Source organism: Oncorhynchus clarkii, chromosome 3 (genome assembly GCF_045791955.1).
Source record: "Oncorhynchus clarkii lewisi isolate Uvic-CL-2024 chromosome 3, UVic_Ocla_1.0, whole genome shotgun sequence".
Taxonomy (NCBI): Eukaryota; Metazoa; Chordata; class Actinopteri; order Salmoniformes; family Salmonidae; genus Oncorhynchus; species Oncorhynchus clarkii.
The window spans coordinates 75,693,395-75,718,096 of NC_092149.1; the positions used below are offsets into that span (position 1 = coordinate 75,693,395).

General features: G+C 46.3%; 1 protein-coding gene across 7 annotated transcripts; it reads left to right on the forward strand.

Annotated features, from left to right (window-relative positions):
• The first annotated feature begins 677 nt into the window (after nt 1-677).
• LOC139404468 (sentrin-specific protease 7-like) lies at nt 678-23,026 on the forward strand. Of its 7 annotated transcripts, none has more exons than XM_071147225.1 (24): nt 706-1,005; nt 2,559-2,720; nt 2,843-2,914; nt 3,132-3,247; nt 5,545-5,796; nt 6,016-6,101; nt 6,371-6,522; nt 6,671-7,064; nt 8,435-8,565; nt 10,292-10,423; nt 10,533-10,566; nt 10,798-11,019; nt 13,146-13,555; nt 13,699-13,829; nt 14,418-14,534; nt 14,665-14,784; nt 14,898-14,990; nt 15,064-15,281; nt 16,091-16,146; nt 16,253-16,296; nt 16,385-16,453; nt 16,534-16,684; nt 16,953-17,012; nt 22,779-23,026. In XM_071147225.1, exons 2-24 carry the CDS (start codon nt 2,658-2,660, stop codon nt 22,818-22,820), a joined length of 3,165 nt encoding a protein of 1,054 aa, XP_071003326.1. In that variant the 5' UTR covers nt 706-1,005; nt 2,559-2,657; the 3' UTR covers nt 22,821-23,026. The 7 variants fall into 7 exon arrangements, with proteins under 7 accessions (XP_071003327.1, XP_071003326.1, XP_071003329.1 ...); XM_071147228.1 differs by lacking the exon at nt 22,779-23,026 and adding an exon at nt 17,543-17,678; XM_071147226.1 differs by lacking the exon at nt 22,779-23,026 and having other exon boundaries at nt 678-1,005; nt 3,098-3,247; nt 16,953-18,840.
• The last annotated feature ends 1,676 nt before the right edge of the window (nt 23,027-24,702 follow it).

A 24,702-nucleotide genomic window follows, 5' to 3' on the forward strand; every position in this document is an offset into this window, starting at 1 on the left:
AACACTCGACATTCGGCTAATTTTGTAATCGATTAATCATTTGATCTCAGTACAGTTTTCTTTTTTTTCTTTACCCCTTTTTCTCCCCAATTTCGTGGTATCCAATTGTTGTAGTAGCTACTATCTTGTCTCATCGCTACAACTCCCGTACGGCGAAGGTTGAAAGTCATGCGTCCTCCGATACACAACCCAACCAAGCCTCACTGCTTCTTAACACAGCGCACATCCAACCCGGAAGCCAGCCGCACCAATGCGCCGGAGGAAACACCGTGCACCCGGCCACCTTGGTTAGCGTACACTGCGCCCAGCACGCCACAGGAGTCGCTGGTGCGCGATGAGACAAGGACACCCCTACCGACCAAGCCCTCCCTAACCCGGGCGACGCTAGGCCAATTGTGCGTCGCCCCACGGACCTCCCGGTCGCGGCCGGTTACGACAGAGCCTGGGCGCGAACCTAGCGACTCTGATGCCACAGCTGGCGCTGCAGTACAGTGCGTTGTTTGGAAGGACTGCAAGGGCAAATTTAGGTATTGCACATGCGTACTTCACAGAGTAGGCGTTTCCCAACGGAAATATGCAAATATATGCTAGAACGCACCAATAGGCTCTCGCTAGCTCGTGCTTGGCTCTGCCCACCTTGCCTATTCTGCCCACTGAATTCATTTTCCCCCATTGGAAATGACAGGCTGTGGTCTATCTTGGGTTAGTTATAAAAAATCTTTGGTTTAAGTGCCTTCAAAAATATGCCATTATTATTTATCTCTATAGGCGCTAAAGCGGCTAGATCGTACACTTCCGGAAACACCAGGATGTTCTTCTGTCCAGGAAAAGCGTGAAAATATCTACAACCTGTGCGAACAACGCAACGTGTAGCTATTTAGGATTTTATAGGCGTTCCAGTTAATCAGCGAGATGATTTGGAGTGTATGGTAGCTGTTTACATTGCCCTTATCCTCGCTCTTTGGTCACGTTTGTGTATGTTGCACTAACTCGCTGTATTATTGAGTAAGTATGAGAATCGGGAACAAAAGTTGATGTCTGCTAGTGAGCTAGCTAAATTAGCTAGCTTGCTGGCTAAAAAAACAGGCAGGTTTTGCCAGGTTTTATTAGGTAGCGTGTCTGTGCATAGCTGGATAATATTGTAGAATGTCAAAGGGCACACACGAAGAGAAGCATTGCATGAGCAGTATTTAACTTAAGTGAAATGCAAATTATTAGCGACCTGAGGGCTAGCTAGAAATTGGTAGTAGCACAGCATGCAAATTCAGAAAATAAATGTGCACCAGCACCACGCGTGACAAGATGCTGCCATTCATGTGTCGCTATTACAAGCTTATAAACAATGGTTTTATTTTTCCTGGCAAAAGCATTAAGTTCAAAGTACAGAATAAAATAATAGCTCTTGCATGTACCTAATGATGCTACAGTCACCAATGTACACTATATCTACAAAAGTATGTGGACACCCCTTCAAATTAGTGGATTCCAAACACACAGGTTGCTGACAGGCGTATAAAACCGAGCACGCAGCTATGGAATCTCCATAGACAAACCTTGGCAATAGAATGGCCTTTCAACGTGGCACGTCATAGGATGCCACCTTTCCAACAAGTCAGTTTGTCAAATTTCTGCCCTGCTAAAGCTGCCTCGGTGAACTGTAAGTTGTCCTAGGTTGCAACACTCCCTACCGAGTTCCAAACTGCCTCAGGAAGCAAAGTCAGCACAATAACTGTTAGACGGGAGCTTCATGAAATGGGTTTCCATGGCCGAGCAGCCTCACACAAGCCTAAGATCACCATGCGCAATGCCAAGCATCTGCTGAAGTGGTGTAAAGTTTGTAGCCATTGGACTCCGTAGCAGTGGAAATGCTACAGACTTCACCATTTAGCAGTCCAACAGACAAATCTGGGTTTGGCGGATGCCAGGAGAACGCTACCTGCCCCAATGCATAATGCTAGTTTTGTGGAGGAGGAATAATGGTCTGGGGCTATTTTTCATGGTTCGGGCTAGGCCCCTTAGTTCCATTGAAGGGAAATATTAACGCTACAGCATACATTCTAGATGATTTTGTGCTTCCAACTTTGTGGCAACAGTTTGGAGAAGGCCCTTTCCTGTTTCAGCATGACAGTGCACAAAGCGAGGTCCATACAGAATTGGTTTGGCGAGAATGGTGTGGAAAAACTTGACTGGCCTGCACGGAGCCCTGACCTCAACCCCATCGAACACCTTTGGGGTGAATTGGAACGCCGTCTGCGAGCCAGACCTAATCGCCCAAAATCAGTGCCCGACCTCACCAATGCTCTTGTGGCTGAATGGAAGCAAGTCCCCACAGCGTTGTTCCAACGTCTAGTGGAAAGTCTTCCCAGAAGAGTGGAGGCTGTTATAGCAGCAAAGGGGGGGATCAACTCCATATTAATGCTAATGATTTTGTAATGAGATGTTCAGCTAGCAGGTGTCCACATACTTTTGATCATGTAGTGTATGTTTGATTGTGCGCTTGTAAACTGACAGGTACGAAAGTGAATGTATACTGTACATATCATGTGTGTCTGCTGCAGAGCTTGTTGGCTGCGTCACCATCGCTGCCTGGATTGGTCACAGGAGGCCCTGGAGAAGGAGTGGCCTGAGGTCAAGCCCTAAAGCACCAGAGCCTGGTCATGATGGACCATAAGAGAGCACTCACCATTTCACTGGCCGTTGACAAGGTGGATAACTCTCAAGTATGTCTGGCCTGCCTGGCTATATTAGTCCATTGGGATTCCTAGTCTTTTTCTCAGCCACTATGCAATTACTATAATCAACAACAGTGAGCATTTTAACAGTACCCCATTCTGCTTTTAAGATGGGAAGTCCACTAAAAATTCCCAAGATCCTTCTTTCTTCAGAGTTGAGATGTGGGAATGAAGAGTCACAGGTAAATGTTATTCTCTACAGGTCACCTTTCTCTTTCTTTTCTATTTTTTTTATTTTTATTTTTTACCCCTGTGGCCTCCCTACGAAGTGTACAACACACGCATACACTCAAATATGAAAATGATAGAAAAGTAATTAAATGACAGATTGCGTTCCTGAGGTTTTGTTATTGTGATCTGGGTAGTGGGTCAGTACCTCTACCTCAATTCCTCCAACAGATTCACTGGACCCAGATTGCTGGAAATGGAATCAAACTCCAAAAGTCTTGTCAGCAGAATGGATCCATCTCTTTGGATCACGGCCAAGCGGCTTTAGCCCAAGCGGCAATGAACTGGTGAGGAGCAGTATTTATGGAGCCACAGATGGAGTTATGTTAGGAGGCAAACCTAATTAGTCTGGTTAGGTTAGACTTGTTGACGGTTCATAGATGATCTTGCTCCATAACACGGTCAGTTATTAAAGCTGCAATATGTCACTTTTTGGGCGACCGGACCAAATTCACATATAAATATGTTATAGATCTGTCATTCTCATTGAAATGAACGCTAAGAAGCAGTAGATTTGTTCTTTGTACGCCATTTCTATGCTTCCTGTTCTGAAGTTTAGTTTTTGCGTCTTACTTTCGGTTTTGTACACCAGCTTCAAACAGCTGAAAATACAATATTTTTGGTTATGGAAAATATATTTCACACCGGTTTAGATGGTACAATGATTTTCTACACCATACTTGCTTGTTTTGTCACAAACTGAAATTAGAATTTTAGCAACCAGGAAATGGCGGAGCGATTTCTGCATAGTATATCTTTGAGACAGCCTTTGTCTTTATCTGTGAATTTATTCGGTCCATTTGTACAGTAAGGACGAATTCATCCACTGTGTCATTGAGTGCAGTTTTACGAACATTCACCAGATGGAGCTCTTTCCCTAAGCACTTTTCTCAGGTACAGTGCATTCAGAAAGTGTTCAAACCCCTTGACTTTTTCCACATTTTGTTATGTTACAGCCTTATTATAAAATTGAGTAAATAGTCCCCCTCCCCTCACCAATGTATACACAATACCCCATAATGACAAAGCAAAAACAGGTTTTTAGAAACTTTTGCAAATTTATTAAAAGTAAAAAATGGAAATATTACATTTGCATAAGTATTCAGACCCTTTACTCAGTACTTTGTTGAAGCACCTTTGACAGCGATTACAGCCTCGAGTATTATTGGGTATGACCTACAAGCTTGGTACACCTGTATTTGAGGAGTTTCTCCCATTCTTCTCTGCAGATCCTCTCAAGCTCTGTCAGGTTGGATAGGGAGCGTCGCTGCACAACTATTTTCAGGTCACTCCAGAGATGTTTGATCAGGTTCAAGTCCGGGTTCTGCCTGGGCCACTCAAGGACATTTAGAAACTTGTCCCAAAACCACTAATGTGTTGTCTTGGCTGTGGGCTTAGGGTCGTTGTCCTGTTGGAAGGTGAACCTTTGCCCCCAGTCTTGGGTCCTGAGTGCTCTGGAGCAGGTTTTCATCAAGGATCTCTTTGTACTTTGCTCTGTTCATCTTTCCCTCAATCCTCACTAGTCTTCCTGTCCCTGCCGCTGAAAAACATCCCCACAGCATGATGCTGCCACCACCATGATTCACCATAGGGATGGTGCCACCACCATGATTCACCATAGGGATGGTGCCACCACCATGATTCACCATAGGGATGGTGCCAGGTTTCCTTTCTCCTAGGCTGGGAGGATACTCAGTCTAGGAGAAAGAGTTAAATATCAGTGCTTGTGTGAAATGTGTTTTGTTTGAATCCAGCTGTATCAAACTTTTGGGAAGAATTAAACTTGGTTAAGCTTCTCTAGTGTCCGTGAGTTATTTACTCTGAAAATTAGAACCTAACACAGGTGACTACCTCATGAAGCTGGTTGAGAGAATGCCAAGAGTGTGCAAAGCTGTCATCAAGGCATAGGATGGCTACTTTGAAGAATCTCAAATATAACATATATTTAGATTTGTGTAACACTTTTTTGGTTACTACATGATTCCATATGTGTTATATCATAGTGTTGATGTTTTCGCTATTATTCTACAATGTAGGACATAGTAAAAATAAAGAAACCCTGGAATGAGGAGGTGTGTCAACTTTTGACTGGTACTGTATGTAAATAAGGTATTTTAATTTTTTAAAACATTGCAATCATTTCTAAAAACCTGTTTATGCTTTGTCATTATGGGTATTGTGTGTAGATTGATGCTACATGTTTTATTTAATCCATTTTAGAATAAGGTTGTAACGTAACAAAATGTGGAAAAGGTCAAGGCGTTTGAGTGCTTTCCGAATGCAGTGTAGCTGACAGTGTACCCCCACTACTGATACTGTTGAGCTATAGCTGCAGCGACAGTGCTTATCTTTATCACACACACACACTGCCTGGTCCTATCAACCCCATTCCATCTGTCTGCCCCTCCCCACTATAGTCTCACGTGTCATTTCCCTATTGGTTAACTTTAAAAGAGATGACCCAGAATGGCCATCAAGATATTACATTTAAGTCCTTTAACAGATGCTTGTCAGATGGGATCACGATGACACAAATGGATCGTAGGGATCTAAAGGTTCTGACTGGTTCTGTTCCTTCCTTCAGCACGCAGCTCCAGTTGGTCCTCACGGACGTCCTGAAGACGGAACAGGGGCAGGCCTACCTAGACAGGAAGATGCGTGGCAAGATGACAGGAACTGGAGAGAGGAAGAGAGAGTCACCGATGGGGTGCGGGCAAAGGAGGGTGTCTCAGTGTAGCAGAGAGGGGAGGGAGGATTGTAGAGATTTTATAGCACACACAAAGAGACCCCATGACCACCCCACTCCCACCTCGACCCCGACCCGCAAGGAGAGGAGGTAATGCTTGGTTAAATGTTGCTGAATTCAGCTTGGCTGTTGGAGAGGGGACGCTGGATGCAGATGAATTTCTGTAGATGATTACAGTGGAGTCTGTTAAGTGTAGCGAACATGTCTTCCTTTTTAGGATGCCAGTGAGCGATTTAAGAGTTAAAACACAAGGTCAGCATGCAGTGGAATAATTGTTTTTCTATTACTTTTTCTTTCTCTCTTGTTTAGGTCACACCACAGAGGGGGGTCAGAGGAAGACGAGGAGGTGAAGGAACTTTTAATAGGAGAGGAAAACATCAAAGACCAGAGATGCAGTGAGTCCGCCATCACACACACACACTCCCCCTGCTACTGCGTTCCCTATCCCCCTCTGAGGGTTTTCCTTATTGGAAAGGATCTGTAGTATTCCTGGCCTCAATCCTGCTGTAAAGTAACAAACTCTTTTACTTTTATAGAGCTGTAAAACAAAGACCAGCTGAATGTGCTTTTCATCTCTTGCTAACACACACAGGCAAAGTTGATTTAATTCTATGTTACGGTCATTTGTTTTCCCATATATGCTGCACTACTTTCTGGAGAGTAGCAGACAGTAGTGTGTCAGGGAGGCACAGTTCACGGGAACCCCTGGAGGAGGTGACCTTTACTGAGGGGGACATGCACCAGGAAAAGCCTTACCCACAATCCACCAGGACTAGGAATGCAGATTCAGGTTCAAGCGAATCCACACATGTTGAGGTAGAGTCTTCGGGTAGAAGTTACTTAAATACTGACATTAAAGTTGACTGACTTTAAGGCTGAAGCCAAAAACCTGCAAGCTGCTAACCAAACCATTAGACAACCTGCCCTGGGGCTAAAGTAACACCCTATCTCTCTTTGTTTCTAGAGGGAGAGTTGTAGGAGGGAGTCTGGGCTCTACAGTAATGGACAGGTGAAGGATGGAGGGATGAATGATGGAGTGGCAGAGGGCTTGACCACAGACGCCTCCAGGAGCTCCCGAGGGAGCGTGCTGCACCTCTCCAGGGAGGCCAGAGGCGGGGGAGGACTGCCCCCCAAACAGCTGTGTCTCGGGGGGACGGGGGGCATAGACACTAATGTAGCATCCATAGAAGTAGAGGTGGACCCCTCAAACTTTGATGGGACCCCGATGGTAGTCACTGTGGGGGAAGACAGGGAAGTTGCCAGCTCCTCTAACCCCAGCTGTGGAGGGGTTAAGGAGAGGAGAGGAACCCTGTCCTCCAGCCAGGATAGGACGCCCAAACTCAGTCCTGTTGAACCTAGTGAGTATAGAGCTACGTATAGGCTATCATATTGTACACTGCATATCTGCACTCCTGGTGTGTGTGTGTGTGTGTGTGTGTGTTTCTCCTGACTCTCTCAGTGAAACAAACACACACACAGATCCCCACCCTTCCCTCCTCCTGGAATAGCGTCATCATAATATAGTCTATTTCTCTGCCTACGGGCACTGACCCTAACATGCTGACCATGCCGCTCACGTTGCAAAATAAATGTACACATACATGTTATTCAATCATTGCACCCACACTGCTCGCGAGCGTCTGCGCAGCCTGGCGCTAAAATAGAACGCACCTTAAAGTTGGTTGCCGACCTCCATATAGTCCAAAGAAGGTTAGCTAAATTGCCATAAATGTTTAATGCTTTTCGACCTGTCCCCAAATGAATATAGTTGGTTCAGATATTTAAACCTGCGTGTCCTGATGGTGTCTGGTGTGGGTGGACAATATCAACATGCGAGTTGTCTGGTCAGCATGTAACTCTGAACCAACTATATTAATTTGGGGACAGGTTGAAAAGCATTAAACATTTATAGCTATTTATCCAGCTAGCTTGCTGTTTCTAGTAAATTTGTTGTGGAATATAAACATTAGGTTGTTATTTTACCTGAAATGCACAAGGTCCTCTACTCCGACAACTAATCCACAGATAAAATGGTAAATCGAGTTTACTAGAAACAATCTCTCCTCCTTCAGTCTTCTTCTTCTTGGGACCTTATAACTTTAAGGTGCGTTACCACCACCAACTGAACTGGAGTGTGGACATCAGTTTATCTTTCAATCACCCACGTGGGTATATGCTCCTAAAAACCAATGAGGAGATGGGAGAGGCGAGGCCTGCAGCGCGTCACAAATAGAACCTATTTTAGCGCCAGGCTGCGCAGACGCTTGCGAGCAGTGTGGTTGCAGTGATTGAATAACATGTATGTGTACATTTATTTTGCAACGCTCGAGCCCGCGACGCGAGCGGTGTGGTCAGCATGTCAGCCCCCTCACACACAAGCACACATACTGTCTGTCTGTAACACGGACCGCTGGGTCTGTGCTTGTGACTGTCTGTGTCAGTATGCCCAGTGTGTGTTGAGTGGGTTTCTGTGACTCTGCCAGTATTGTCTTATTAACGTTTTAATTTGTTTGTGTACAGTACATGTCTGTATGTGTCTGAAATAGCACAAGCTGTGCCTTACAACACTGGCATTGCTATGGTTACTGCCCCCCCAACATAGCAGGGTTACTGCTGTCTGCATCTTTCCTTCACAGTGCATTACACTACAGTCATCGTGTGAGAGAGATTATAATTTGTCTGATATATACAGTATTCCACTGCAACGTGTTTAATGTGTGTGTTCTAGTCGTTCTCTCCAGTGATGAGGAGGTAGTCACCCCGTCCCACAGTTCAGTCCTCTGGCCACAGACTAGTGAGTGTGAGTCCCAGAGAAACCATGCTCAGGAAGACAACGTGGTGGAAGAGACAGACTTTCAGGTGGGCAAAAACAACTTCTACATATGACATCATAAAGGACAGAATAGGGGGATCTCGCAATGGATGCAGCAAAGAGATCAATCGAATTCTACTAAAACAATGGAAAATCCATGGCAATGCCATTCAGGTGTCCCCCCGTGGGGGAAAGATTAAGAATGTCCTCATTGCCCCCATCAAAATGAACCTAGGCTACTTTTAGGCTATTGCTTATATGTGCATTTCACACTATTTTTGGGTAAAAATCTGTGTATAATGCTTGTATGGAGGTAAACCCCAATACATGTTCTGTTATCATCACCAATCAACTGCATTACACTTAAAAACATCTTAAAGTACCACCACCAATTTCTATATGGCTAGCTATGCTACCAGCTTATATGAACAGGAGTTACGATATAGCAGACATTTTTCTAACCCCGAAAAAATACATTTTCCCAAATATTATGCAGCGAACATAGCCAAATATATCCAAATCAGATTTTAGTAATCACCTGTTAGAACACATAAATCATGACATATTTGACAAATATCCACTTTGTGCACCAATGACGTTCTTTCCCCCACAGTCTGCGTTCCATTGACCTCTTTACTGCATGTATGGATGACATCACAAAGGGCAGAACAGGGGGAGCTCACAATGGATGACATCACAAAGGGCAGAACAGGGGGAGCTCACAATGGATGACATCACAAAGGGCAGAACAGGGGGAGCTCACAATGGATGACATCACAAAGGGCAGAACAGGGGGAGCTCACAATGGATGACATCACAAAGGGCAGAACAGGGGGAGCTCACAATGGATGACACCACAAAGGGCAGAACAGGGGGAGCTCACAATAGATGACGTCACAAAGGGTTGGGAACTGGGCAGATTCTGTGACATCACAAAGGGCAGAACAGGGGGAGCTCACAATGGATGACATCACAAAGGGCAGAACAGGGGGAGCTCACAATGGATGACGTCACAAAGGGTTGGGAACTGGGCAGATTCTGTGACATCACAAAGGGCAGAACAGGGGGAGCTCACAATGGATGACATCACAAAGGGCAGAACAGGGGGAGCTCACAATAGATGACGTCACAAAGGGTTGGGAACTGGGCAGATTCTGTGACATCACAAAGGGCAGAACAGGGGGAGCTCACAATGGATGACATCACAAAGGGCAGAACAGGGGGAGCTCACAATAGATGACGTCACAAAGGGTTGGGAACTGGGCAGATTCTGTGACATCACAAAGGGCTTGACCTGGCCTGGATGATATCACAAAGAAAAGCACAGAGGGATGGGATGTCACAAAGGGCTGCTCACAGAGGGATCTGGGTAGAGGCAGGTGTGGGGAAAAGGGATTTCATGATTAGACTGGCCCTAGGAGGCAGAACCACCATCTGCTGCCTGTCAGGCTTTATAGGCCAGAGTGGGGATACTGTAGCTCCCACGTACTGCTGTCAGCCAAAACATAGGAGGACAAGCCAAATGCCTTCTGCTGCACTACATACAAGTGAACACACATCATTTAAATCTATCTGTTGATTAACTAAGTCTCTCACACAAACCCCTTCTATGCCTCATTGCTTATCCGGATTCTAAAGTGTCCTCGTTATCAGAAAGCATGTTTGTTGTGTGCTTGCATGCATGCACACGTGTGTTTGTGTGTGTCATTCATCAATATGTGTGTGTGTTGCTCATCAATGTGTGTGTTACTCATCTGTGTGTGTGTGTTCCAGGTGATGCCTGTGGTGGTGACAGGGTTTGGGGTGGCCAGTTTCCCCAGCACCGAGGACTCTGAGAGTATGGCCCTACCCTTCTCTGCCCTGCACTGTGGGGGGGTCCGAGGGGAGTCCAGCGGAAACCTCATGGTAAGGTTCTGCACACTGCTCCAACTGGAGAATGGGTGCAGTACATTCTAGAATAGGCATGCAATACAGTGGTTATGTGACATGGGGCCCTTTCTTTCGTCCTTTGCAGATCACAAACCACAGAATCATCATACCAATTAAAGGTAACCAGCACCCCTGTTCTCACCACACCATTGACCATTACAGTCCTGGTCCTCTATTTAAACTTGAATCATTCATCGTTTTAAATTATTACTTGGTCCAACCTGAACATGACCGTGTGCGGTCGGTCGGTAGTCCATCTGTGCCCTGTCTGTGACCCAGGGCAGGCGGTGGTGTGGGGTGGTGGCCTAGATTGTTGACCCCTCTCTCCCCTCTGTCGCCTGCCCCCTCAGGCCAGGTAGATGTGATGGTGACTGTGGAGCGCTGTCAGTTGTGGAAGTACAGCATCTGGGACAGGGAGGAGCTACAGGAGAGAGGGCTGGGGTGTGAGGTCAAAGGAGAGATGGGGCAGCCTCCCCCCGCCCTCCTCCTCTACGTGTCAGACGCCCAGGCAGTCGCCGTTCAAGAAGACCTGAGGGAGCTGTCAATCAAACAGGCCTTAGAACCACCCACTGGTGAGAGCCTGCCTTTTGGAACCAAATTGTGTGTTAGTGTTGCACTGTACCAAAACTTTTTCGATAGTAGAACATGAAAAAAATGGTCCGGTACGAGAATCGTCACAATGTGTCTCACATCATCTACTGATTGAGAGAGGATCAAGCGTGTCAGCGTAGCCCATGTCCCCTGATAATGCACAGTGCATGTTCCCGTCTCATACTGACTATAGTCTGTCCTGAGGAACCACTGGGAGTCTGGACTGTATCATGTTATCTCCCCTCTCATACTGACTCTAGTCTGTCCTGAGGAACCACTGGGAGTCTGGACTGTATCATGTTAGCTCCTCTCATACTGACTCTAGTCTGTCCTGAGGAACGTCTGGGAGTCTGGACTGTATCATGTTAGCTCCTCTCATACTGACTCTAGTCTGTCCTGAGGAACCACTGGGAGTCTGGACTGTATCATGTTAGCTCCTCTCATACTGACTCTAGTCTGTCCTGAGGAACCACTGGGAGTCTGGACTGTATCATGTTGTCTCCTCTCTCATACTGATTCTAGTCTGTCCTGAGGAACCACTGGGAGTCTGGACTGTATCATGTTATCTCCTCTCTCATACTGACTCTAGTCTGTCCTGAGGAACCACTGGGAGTCTGGACTGTATCATGTTATCTCCTCTCTCACACTGACTCTAGTCTGTCCTGAGGAACCACTGGGAGTCTGGACTGTATCATGTTATCTCTCCTCTCTCATACTGACTCTAGTCTGTCCTGAGGAACCACTGGGAGTCTGGACTGTATCATGTTATCTCCTCTCTCATACTGACTCTAGTCTGTCCTGAGGAACCACTGGGAGTCTGGACTGCATCATGTTAGCTCCTCTCTCATACTGACTAGTCTGTCCTGAGGAACCACTGGGAGTCTGGACTGTATCATGTTGTCTCCTCTCTCATACTGACTCTAGTCTGTCCTGAGGAACCACTGGGAGTCTGGACTGTATCATGTTATCTCTCCTCTCTCATACTGACTCTAGTCTGTCCTGAGGAACCACTGGGAGTCTGGACTGCATCATGTTAGCTCCTCTCATACTGACTCTAGTCTGTCCTGAGGAACCACTGGGAGTCTGGACTGTATCATGTTATCTCTCCTCTCTCATACTGACTCTAGTCTGTCCTGAGGAACCACTGGGAGTCTGGACTGCATCATGTTAGCTCCTCTCATACTGACTCTAGTCTGTCCTGAGGAACCACTGGGAGTCTGGACTGTATCATGTTGTCTCCTCTCTCATACTGACTCTAGCCTGTCCTGAGGAACCACTGGGAGTCTGGACTGTATCATGTTATCTCCTCTCTCATACTGACTCTAGTCTGTCCTGAGGAACCACTGGGAGTCTGGACTGTATCATGTTATCTCCTCTCTCACGCTGCACATAAGTTAACACACTTGAGTAATGCAACACAGCATGTAGACATGTTGAAACTGTTCACCAAACAATGTCCATTAAAGGCTAGAACACTTGCAGGAAGAGACTGCTAGCATCCAGCTTTGTAGGCTAACTTTTCTTGCTGAACTAATAGCAGAAGCTAATGTCAGTTCACTACCCTAGAACGCAAAATATGCTGATTTCAAAGCTGATTGTCGCCAAAAACCATATTCAATGTCAGAAACGTTGTTCATTCACATCTTTCCTGTCTCTCTCACTGTGTGTGTGTGAGTGACATCATTAGGTCTTAGAGACTCTTTTATAAAAGAAGACATTGCTTCGTATATGCAAATGTTGTTGATCAGTAGAGTAAAATAAGTCCATTCAATGATGACCATTTATGTTATGTGCTGAGATTGATTGTATAGTTGATTCATTAATGCATACATGGCTGAATATGAAAAATGGACGTCAAACATTTCAAGTGTGATATTGAAGTCTACAGATCGTCTGGAATAAGTGCCCTTCTGATACGTCAGCTTCTTTTCTGCAGTGTTGTTGTTTTGGTATCGTGATACTAAACCTGGTATCAAAGTCAAAATTCTGGTCTTGTGACAACAGTAGTATGTGGGCAGGTGGATGTTTGCTCAAGTGGGTGTAAGCCCATGTGCTATTCAAGTGTGTGTGTGTGTGCGTGTGTGTGTGTGTGTGTGCGCGCTCATAGGCCAGGCCAGTCCCTTCCTCCTGCTGACTCTGCATGCCCCTCTGGAGGGGGTGGAAGGGGCTCTACTTCGCTCCATCCTCGACATCATCTGTCTCAACAACGTCGACACTGCATGTCTCTGGGGGAACGCTCCCATCAACGAGGCAGTGGACCTCCACAGTCCCCTCCTGTCATTGGATGACAGTCTGGCACTGATCGGTAGAACCGGACTAGACCACCAGCTGCTCTCCCTACTGGGACAGAACAATGCCGAGCCTGTCACAGAACCCGACCAAGACAGAGACACACCTGGGCCAAATCTGGACACTGTGGAGGGAGAGTCACAGACACCACCGGAGACAGAGGTACAGGCAGAGCAACAGACAGAGGAGGAGGAGAAGAGGGAGGCAGAGAGTGTACCCCTCGCTGAGGTTGGTAGTACTGTGTGTGTGTGTTTGGGTGTGGAGACGGATGTCATCAAACTCAACCATAACAAACCCTAAGCTCTACATGAATGATCAAATGAACAACATGTAACCTATTACACTTCCTCTGTCTTTTGTCCCCCCTCCAGGAGAGTCCAGTCCAGCCCAGACCCGTGTACACAGTGTGTCACAGCAGAACCAGAGGCTCCTACTCTGTGTTCCTGGGCCCGAAGCCAGGCTCCAACTGGACCCGATACAAGCACCAGGGCCCCACACGCAGGCAAGCTACACAACTCCCATGATTCTTTGAAACAGGTGTGTAAGTGCAGGGCTTGAACGAAAGCCTGCACACCATATTGGTCTACAGGACCAGAGATGGAGACCCTTGCTGTAGAGTAGTGGTTCCCAAACTGTGTGGTCGGCAGGGCAGGCGCAGAAAATAATCAAATAATAGTAAGGAACTTAGTCCGACATTAAACTTACTCTTGAAAGTTGTAATGTAGAATGCACAAGGTGCAATTTCTAAATTGGGTAGTGCATCATCAGTTCCTCTTGTCATGTTAGTCATCGCATAGCTTAGAGAGCTATTTATAACTAGCACATCAGCTAACATTTTTTATCACATGGATACACATTAGACATGACAAAATGTGTGAAATTGCAGGAAATAAGCTTTAAATCTGCAAAATTCTCTCCACCAACAAGAGGGGTGTGAACAGTTTGTGTCTTGAACAGTGCCTGTGCCCATAGAAATAGATGCGGGGGAGAGGGGGCCGGAGTGAAAACGTTTGGGAACCCCTGATGTAGACAATCGTTAGTGTAGATATGTGGTTTCACTCTTAGTTATGTTCTTTCTGATCCTTCTCAGGTTGATCCAGTTTCCTCCACCGCCTTCCAAAGGAGGGATCGCCGTGACAACAGAAGATCTGGAGTGCCTTGACAACGGCCAGTTTCTGAATGATGTCATCATCGACTTCTACCTCAAGTGAGTGACATCGTCAGTTTGGTGCATGGAGGACAGTTTCAACAACATGGAGGACAGTTTCAACAACATGGAGGACAGTTTCAACAACATGGAGGACAGTTTTAACCTGTGCATGTCTCTTTCCCAACAGGTATCTGCTTCTGGAGAGGGTTCCGCAGGATGTGGCTGATCGCGCTCACGTCTTCAGCAGCTTCTTCTACAGGCAGCTCACTCGCCGAGACAATGCCAGTGAGGACAGTACCAGCGTCTCGTAAGTGTGTGTGTGTCTATTTTAGTTGATCAATTATGGATTTGTATCTTTGTTTTGTGTGTTTTTGTTTGTATGTGTGTGTCTCTTGACGTGTGTGTGTTGTCTGTCCCCAGAGCACAGCGGAGGCGGCATCAGCGGGTGAAGACATGGACACGACATGTGGACATCTTCCAGAAAGACTTCCTGTTTGTGCCTGTCAATCAGGAGTGAGTGACACACACACACACACATCAATAAATAAACTGTGTGGCTCATAGTGCTTTCTTCCTTATATGACAGAGCCCACTGGTACCTGGTGGTGATCTGCTTCCCTGGCCTGGAGGAGCCTCAGTGTGAGGAGGGGAGCAGCCCAGCCTCGCTGAGGGGAACAGGGGGAGAGAAGCCAGATGAGGCCCAGGCTGAAGAGGAGGCGTCTGGGTCCAAAAAGCTAAATGGCATCAGTGAAGTCACCCCTGAATCAATTAGCACTGACAACCAGGACAAACTGCCAGTTACAGGTATGTGTGTCTGTAGTCCTCTCATCCTGTCTCTCAGGATGTTACATGTCTTTATGTCAAACTAACAGTTACAGGTATGTGTGTCTGTAGTCCTCTCATCCTGTCTCTCAGGATGTTACATGTCTTTATGTCAAACTGACAGTTACAGGTATGTGTGTCTGTAGTCCTCTCATCCTGTCTCTCAGGATGTTACATGTCTTTATGTCAAACTGACAGTTACAGGTATGTGTGTCTGTAGTCCTCTCATCCTGTCTCTCAGGATGTTACATGTCTTTATGTCAAACTGACAGTTACAGGTATGTGTGTCTGTAGTCCTCTCATCCTGTCTCTCAGGATGTTACATGTCTTTATGTCAAACTGACAGTTACAGGTATGTGTGTCTGTAGTCCTCTCATCCTGTCTCTCAGGATGTTACATGTCTTTATGTCAAACTGACATAATAGTCACACATTAGTGAACATGTGCGTAGGTTTAGGAGTATAACTCTAATATATGTTTTAGATAAATACGCAGGGTGGAAAACTAGGGCTGTAGTCTGTGGGTAGGATGGAGTCAGAACCGTGAGGGGAGAGCTGCTCAGAACTCCAGTCACAGGCAGAAACACAGAATGAGGCTGGAACTCAAGAGGCTTTAATCTACAGGGTTTTTTAGGACGCATTCTTTATATCACTGTGCTGCAATAACATCCACAATGACAATAGCAACAACTACAATAGGAACAGGGTTGCTGTTAGGAAATACTAGTGCTGAAGTCCTGGGATTTAGCAGGAGGAGGATAATTGCTGATCCTGCTGCTGTTTTCTCTCTAGTTTCAAATGGTGTGGTACAGAGTGAATCAGTACTCCAGCCACCTCCTGGTCCTCTGGTAAGACATCTCTTTCTTTAGGAATCTCTGTTTCTTCTCACATTCAGTTGTTTTCCTTCTCTCTCACTCTGTTGTCTTTCTTACATTCTGTCCTTCTTCTCGCTAGGACTGCACTGAGAAGACCTGTCACAGAGAGACCATCTGTAAACGGTGAGTAGATGACCACACACACACACTGAGAAGGTGTGTTCTAGAGATATTAACTAGATGTTTATATGCACATCTCTTCTCTCCGTAGACCCTGTATTCTCATCATGAACTCCCTCAAGTTTTCCCTCCATGAGCGCGTCTTCAAACTCTTACGGGAGTGAGTCTACTATTGAATGGAATGTTGTGTGTGTGTGTGTGTGTTGTTCCCTTAATGTACCAGCTATCTCTGTGTGCCAGGTACCTGCAGTCGGAGTGGGAGCTGCGTCGGGGCTCTGTGCGCGAGTTCAGTTCTGAGCAGATGCGAGGCTCTCACTGTAAGGTCCCCCTACAGGACAACAGCAGCGACTGCGGCCTCTACCTGCTGCAGTACGTGGAGAGCTTCCTGCAGGTAACTGTACGCATGGAAGGAGAACATGCATAGGAATTCACACGCTCCCACCTGTAACCAGCCTGGTATTGAACTCTTGTCGTGTCTTGTCGTGTCTGATAACCCCTGATAACCCCGTTATCCAAAGGAACTTAAGCTTGTGTCTTCAGGTCTCAGACAAGGTTGCTCACGTGTTTCTCTTGTGAGACCATACTCACCAAACACATACGCTGACATACACCTGCATATAAACTTTTCTCTCTCTCTCTCCTACCCTTTCTCCCTTTAGGACCCTGTGGTGCACTTTGAACTCCCCCTGTGCCTAGAACGCTGGTTCCCACGGCAACAGGTGAGGAGGAAACGAGACGAGATCAGGGACCTGGTGCTACACCTGTACAGACACCAGAGGGACACGGTGGGGAGTATAGGAAATATGGGAAATGTAGTCAGTTAGGGCATGGTGGGTAATATTATGGCTGTGACCATACCAGTATCCCAATATTTTTTCCATGGCAAAAATGAAAACACGAAGCAGAACAAACTCTTTGGTCCTTTAAAAACCTGCTGTATGTAAAATATTGTGTGCTATATCTTGGAAAATAAATACATGTGACTCTGGGTGACAACATGAGGATGTTTGTTTCCAACATTAAGACTGTTTTCCTAAAGAAGTTAAATCTGCTTTGTGTTTTGTTTCTTTGACATGATACTAACGAGTGTCGCGGTACTGGTATTATCTTGGCCCTAGGTAGTATAGGAAACGTGGGAAATGTAGTCGGGCACAAGTGGGTAGTATAGGAACCATGGGAAATGTAGTCGGGCACGGTAAGCACCTTGGCTGCATTCCAAACACTTAACAGACACACCCTCTCCCCTCAGCCCTCAAATTAAGTGGACACTTCTGGTGACGGGTCATGACGTCTGGCGAGTTTACACTTGCAGGGCAAGGGAGGAAGGAATGATTTTTAAATGGAGCACCCTTGCCCAGAAGTTTGTCACTCGTTTGTCCCACAACAATTGTGTTTTCAGCCACCAGTGACTTTATATGAGCTACAGTCAATTCTGATTTTATGTCTACTTATATTAACTATATAATTATTCATATACGTCTACTGTATGATAGCTAGCACACTAATTAGCTAACTAAGGTTAGCCTGCCAAGCTGGAACTTCTGAACTTTTTATTTCTACAATTTCCAAAAACGAACCAAACAAAAACATAATTACTTTTATGAGACGTGTTTGTGCATTAGTAACACAAGTTCTAACTTATTTACATTCGTTTTTACTCACACTTGTATGTTGACTTCTCCATATTGACTTTGAGGTTTCAAGTTTTGGCTGAGTTTTCTTAGCGGAAGTGCAATCATCGCAAATTGAATTATGGGGCATTACAGGCCCGAAGTGAACATAATTGTACACTTGCAAACTCAATTAAAAACCAGGGCTGATGGGGCTTACGTTTTGAACTTCCCTTGTTTGGCTAATCGTTTGGAGCGAAGGCCAAGATGGTGACTGGGATTCCCCCGAGGGCATAAGACAAGGGTAAGTGTAGGAAGGTGTTTCTTTTGTGAGTTTGAAACGCAGCCCTTGAGATTCTGCTCATGCTGAGCAACCAGTACATTTACATTTCAGCCTGATATATTAAAATATGATTTAATCTTTTGTAGTTGTATCACTGGCCAGCTGGCCACCATTCAAATTACATGCAGATGTCTCATGTCAACCTGTAAATTGTCACTAACGTCAAAGGCTGTTGCATTAATGATTTAAATCTCTCCGGGGAAGAATATGAAGGACTCCCTGCAGCAGCTGTAGAGTGTCTCTTTCGGTGCTTGTTTTAAGCAGAGCCATTAAAGGGGCCTTCCACTGAAATTCAACAGTTTAAACGGGTTCTTCTTTACTTTTTCAGTGTAACATCTCTTTAGAAAGTCTGTCCCCTCTGCACCTTATATATGGGCCCTACATCCCACCACTATAGCCTCGTTTAACATGAGATCAGACTGAACAGTCTGGCATTTATTATTTCACCTGTGTTTTACTATTTATCTGTCCCCTAGGTGATTTTATTGTAACTTAAGTCAGTTAGTTTTGTACATGTGGATTTTGTTTCTATAATGTACATTTTGATGAATGTGTTTTGAATATAAAATGTAATAAATACATTTGTAGTCTGAATTACAGCAATTCATTTCCTGTTCATTTAGCGCCGATTTTCTGCAATTTTCCGACACGTTGCGTCGCCACTGTTCGTCCACACCCAGCTGAGGGTCCACTGTTCGTCCACACCCAGCTGAGGGTCCACTGTTCGTCCACACCCAGCTGAGGGTCCACTGTTCGTCCACACCCAGCTGAGGGTCCACTGTTCGTCCACACCCAGCTGAGGGTCCACTGTTCGTCCACATCCAGCTGAGGGTCCACTGTTCGTCCACACCCAGCTGAGGGTCCACTGTTCTTCCACACCCAGCTGAGGGTCCACTGTTCGTCCACACCCAGCTGAGGGTCCACTGTTCGTCCACACCCAGCTGAGGGTCCACTGTTCGTCCACACCCAGCTGAGGGTCCACTGTTCGTCCACACCCAGCTGAGGGTCCACTGTTCGTCCACACCCAGCTGAGGGTCCACTGTTCGTCCACACCCAGCTGAGGGTCCACTGTTCGTCCACACCCAGCTGAGGGTCCACTGTTCGTCCACACCCAGCTGAGGGTCCACTGTTCGTCCACACCCAGCTGAGGGTCCACTGTTCGTCCACACCCAGCTGAGGGTCCACTGTTCGTCCACACCCAGCTGAGGGTCCACTGTTCGTCCACACCCAGCTGAGGGTCCACTGTTCGTCCACACCCAGCTGAGGGTCCACTGTTCGTCCACACCCAGCTGAGGGTCCACTGTTCGTCCACACCCAGCTGAGGGTCCACTGTTCGTCCACACCCAGCTGAGGGTCCACTGTTCGTCCACACCCAGCTGAGGGTCCACTGTTCGTCCACACCCAGCTGAGGGTCCACTGTTCGTCCACACCCAGCTGAGGGTCCACTGTTCGTCCACACCCAGCTGAGGGTCCACTGTTCGTCCACACCCAGCTGAGGGTCCACTGTTCGTCCACACCCAGCTGAGGGTCCACTGTTCGTCCACACCCAGCTGAGGGTCCACTGTTCGTCCACACCCAGCTGAGGGTCCACTGTTCGTCCACACCCAGCTGAGGGTCCACTGTTCGTCCACACCCAGCTGAGGGTCCACTGTTCGTCCACACCCAGCTGAGGGTCCACTGTTCGTCCACACCCAGCTGAGGGTCCACTGTTCGTCCACACCCAGCTGAGGGTCCACTGTTCGTCCACACCCAGCTGAGGGTCCACTGGTAGTCCACACCCAGCTGAGGGTCCACTGTTCGTCCACACCCAGCTGAGGGTCCACTGCGCTTGGCTGATGTACCCTCAGGGTACAACCTACACATACACATACACACATGGATGCCGAGAGACCTAAGATTTCTGTGGAATGCTGGAGGTAGGGATTTTGTAGGATTTAGGAAAGAGACTCTGGCTTGTCCAGAAAGAACCCCTAGCCATAAGCAGTTGTTGGTCTGATTTATGTGGTGGGTGTGTGGGTGTATGGGGTATGATACTTCAACATTTTGCAAGATCGCCTGCTGTCTTGTAAGATGGTTACACAACCTCCTGGTTAGTGTGAGATCACGCTCACATTTTAACAACACTTCAGCCCGAACTGGACAGACTGAGGCCAGGGTGGGCGGATATAAATCTCCAGGAATAGTATTGTTGCTTGCCGGGAGGTCAATGGCGATTCCAGGTCAAAGGTTAGCAATCTTAGTTTTTTTAGTGCTACTGTAGTGTTTGTGTCAGTAAGGGAACATAAGAGGAAAACCTGATTGGAAGGATGATTAGACATTGAGTTCTAAGTTCTATATGGGTTCCAACTGTCCCAATCACCCCCATTCACTGGGAGGTCCCTCTGGTCCTTATGCAGATAGACTTCCTCAAGATTCTTAGGAATTATGACCTCACTGTCTACTTTGGTGGTGCCATCCCAGATTGTTGTTGACATGAGGCTGTCCATACACCAGGCAAGGTCTCATTGTCTCTCTGAGATAGTGAAAGGCTCTATTTGGTTAAATCTCTGTTAGAGTTTAGACCAGTGTGGGGAAAAGCTCCTGTTGATAGTCCCAGGCAGCTCTAGAGTGGGTGAACCAGATAAGAACCACAACGTTCCAAACCTCTGTTAGAACGATAAAGAACAACAAACATTAACCAATCAGAAAGAGTTAACATTCTACACTAATTTGATTCAATTATGCTTTTGTTATTCCTTTTCTAGTTTTAGTCAGTTTAGCGACAGTGGCAAGGTCATTGTATGGGGTAACCGGTCTCATACACAACAGATGTGTAGCACTCAGTGATCCATGGCAGTCATTTTGTGCCAAAACACTGTCCACATGCCAGCTATCAATGCAGGATGCTGTGCTTCTCAATTGCTGCCCAGATAGTTGTCCTGCTATGATCTCAGGTTACAGGGTAAAGAGCTCAGGGCATTACAGAGTGAGTCACCACTCCATGCACAATCGTCCTGGCTCTAGCTAATTGTTTGGCCCACAGCCTGGAACACAATCGGAGACTATTTAGGCCCCTGAGGTGACCTGATAAGATCAGATGGGTAGCAATATAAAATATCTCCACTTTGCTCTCTGATTGGCTAGATGGAATTGCTGCCAAGTTGGCAATGGAGGTTCCAAAACAATTGCATTGCAACTAACGAGCTTATCTATGGTGAACAAATCCTCCCCAAAACCAAAGTTTTCTATATACGTTACACAGGTGATGGCCTAGTAGGTTACTGTTGTACAACAGAGTGGTTGCGTGCAACAGTAAGTGCTACAGTAAGTTGATTAGCTGAAGTTAATTTGCCTGTCCACCCACTGGGCAGCAGGTAGCCTAGCGGTTAAGAGTATTGGGCCAGTAACCGAAAGGTCGCTAGTTTGAATCCCCAAGGTGGAAAAATGAGCAGGGCAGTTAAGCCCCAACAACAACTGCTCCCTGGGTGCTGATGATGTTGATTAATTAAGGCAGCACCCCCTCCCCCCGCAACTCTCTGATTCAGAGGGGTTGGGTTTAAATGCGAAAGACACATTTCGGTTGAATGCATTCATTTGTACAACTGACTAGGTATCCCTTTCCCATTATTAAGCTGAATTGAGGGTCATTGACCTACATTTTCTGTTATGTAACTGTTAAAGCCCCCCTGTATTTTTTAAAACTTTTCTCCAAAATGCCTAGTCTGATCCTGTGGGCTTTAGGAAACAAATTTTTATATACACAGCCATGATTGGCTGATGGTCTAGAGCCCACCCCCTTACCCAGATCAACGGTCATTGGTCTATTATGATCAGATCAGATTGTGACATCATTATCTGGTCCAAAAATTCCATCCCACCTGACCAGGCTGAAATTCCAGCCATTTTTTCAAATAGTTCTTCCACAAAAAGTGCATTATCATAATCTTCAAAATGTAATAGTGTAGAAATATAATTTAAAAAACTGCAAAATCTAGTTTTAAATTGCAGTGCCCCTTGTAACCCTGAACCGCCCTTGCTGTCTCTGCCTGGCCGGTTCCCCTCTCTCCACTGGGATTCTCTGCCTCTAACCCTATTACAGGGGCTGAGTCACTGGCTTACTGGTGCTCTTCCATGCCGTCCCTAGGAGGAGTGTGTCACTTGAGTGGGTTGAGTCGCTGATGTGGTCTCCCTGTCTGGGTTGGCGCCCCCCCTTGGGTTGTGCCGTGGCGGAGATCTTTGTGGGCTATACTTGGCCTTGTCTCAAGATGGTAAGTTGGTGGTTGAAGATATCTCTCTTGTGGTGTGGGGGCTGTGCTTTGGCAAGGTGGGTGGGGTTATATCCTGCCTGTTTGGCTCTGTCTGGGGATATCATCGGATGGGGCCACAGTCTCTCCTGACCCCTCCTGTCTCAGCCTCCAGTTTTTATGCTGCAGTAGTTTATGTGTCGGGGGGCTAGGGTCAGTCTGTTATATCTGGAGTACTTCTCCTGTCTTATCCGGTGTCCTGTGTGAATTTAAGTATGCTCTCTAATTCTCTCTTTCTTTCTCTCGGAGGACCTGAGCCCTAGGACCATGTCCCAGGACTACCTGGCATGATGACTCCTTGCTGGAGTGCTACCCGTCCCAGACCTGTTGTTTTCAACTCTCTATTGACCGCAGGAGTGGTAGAGATACTCTCAATGATTGGCTATGAAAAGCCAACTGACATTTACTCCTGAGGTACTGACTGACCTGTTGCACCCTCGACAACTACTGTGATTATTATTATTTGACCCTGCTGGTCATTTATGAACGTTTGAACATCTTGGCCATGTTCTGTTATAATCTTCACCCGGCACAGCCAGAAGAGGACTGGCCACCCCACATAGAATGGTTCCTCTCTAGGTTTCTTCCTAGGTTTTGGCCTTTCTAGGGAGTTTTTCCTAGCCACCGTGCTTCTACACCTGCATTGCTTGCCGTTTGGGGTTTTAGGCTGGGTTTCTGTACAGCACTTTGAGATATCAGCTGATGTACGAAGGGCTATATAAATTAATTTGATTTGATTTGAACGTTTGAACATCTTGGCCATGTTCTGTTATAATCTTCACCCGGCACAGCCAGAATAGGACTGGCCACCCCAAATAGCCTGGTTCCTCTCTAGGTTTCTTCCTAGGTTTTGGCCTTTCTAGGGAGTTTTTCCTAGCCACCGTGCTTCTACACCTGCATTGCTTGCCGTTTGGGGTTTTAGGCTGGGTTTCTGTACAGCACTTTGAGATATCAGCTGATGTACGAAGGGCTATATAAATTAATTTGATTTGATTTGAACATTTTAACATCTTGGCCATGTTCTGTTATAATCTTCACCCGGCACAGCCAGAAGAGGACTGGCCACCCCACATAGCCTGGTTCCTCTCTAGGTTTCTTCCTAGGTTTTGGCCTTTCTAGGGAGTTTTTCCTAGCCACCGTGCTTCTACACCTGCATTGCTTGCCGTTTTGCGGTTTTAGGCTGGGTTTCTGTACAGCACTTTGAGATATCAGCTGATGTACGAAGGGCTATATAAATTAATTTGATTTGATTTGAACGTTTGAACATCTTGGCCATGTTCTGTTATAATCTTCACCCGGCACAGCCAGAAGAGGACTGGCCACCCCACATAGCCTGGTTCCTCTCTAGGTTTCTTCCTAGGTTTTGGCCTTTCTAGGGAGTTTTTCCTAGCCACCGTGCTTCTACACCTGCATTGCTTGCCGTTTTGCGGTTTTAGGCTGGGTTTCTGTACAGCACTTTGAGATATCAGCTGATGTACGAAGGGCTATATAAATTAATTTGATTTTGAGATACTCTACCTCTGCCGAGCAATAGCTCGAGACTTCCTTGGATATCGTGCACCAGCTGTTATTTACAAAAATACATAGTCCTCTACCCCTTGTCTTACCAGACGTCGCTCTTCTATCCTGCTGGTACACACAGTATTGTGTGTATATTGATGAGGATTTTTTTTGTTTTAATTCATTTTAGAAGAAGGCTGTAACGTAACAATGTGGAAAAAGTCAAGGTGTCTGAATACTTTCCAAATGCACTTCATGCATGACGCCATGGCATCTATGGGTCAAAGGTTGACAGTGCGATGCTAATCTAATTTCTAATTTCTGTGTTTGTGTACCCAGGTTGTGTATTTATAACATATGTGGTAATACTGGGACCTGAATTGCTTGACGTTATCTGAGGTGAGGCTCCCTAAATTCAGACAGCACCTATTTCGCCCCTGATGATTTTCATTTAACTAGGCAAGTCAGTTAAGAACACATTGTTATTTACAATGATGGCCTACCAGAAGGCAAAAGGCCTCCTTCGGGGGTTGGGATAAAATAATATAGGACAAAACACACATCACAACAAGAGAGACACCTCAACACTACATAAAGAGAGGCCTAAGACAACAACATAGCATGGCAGCAAAACATGACAACAGGGCAGCAGCACAACACGGTAGCAGCACAA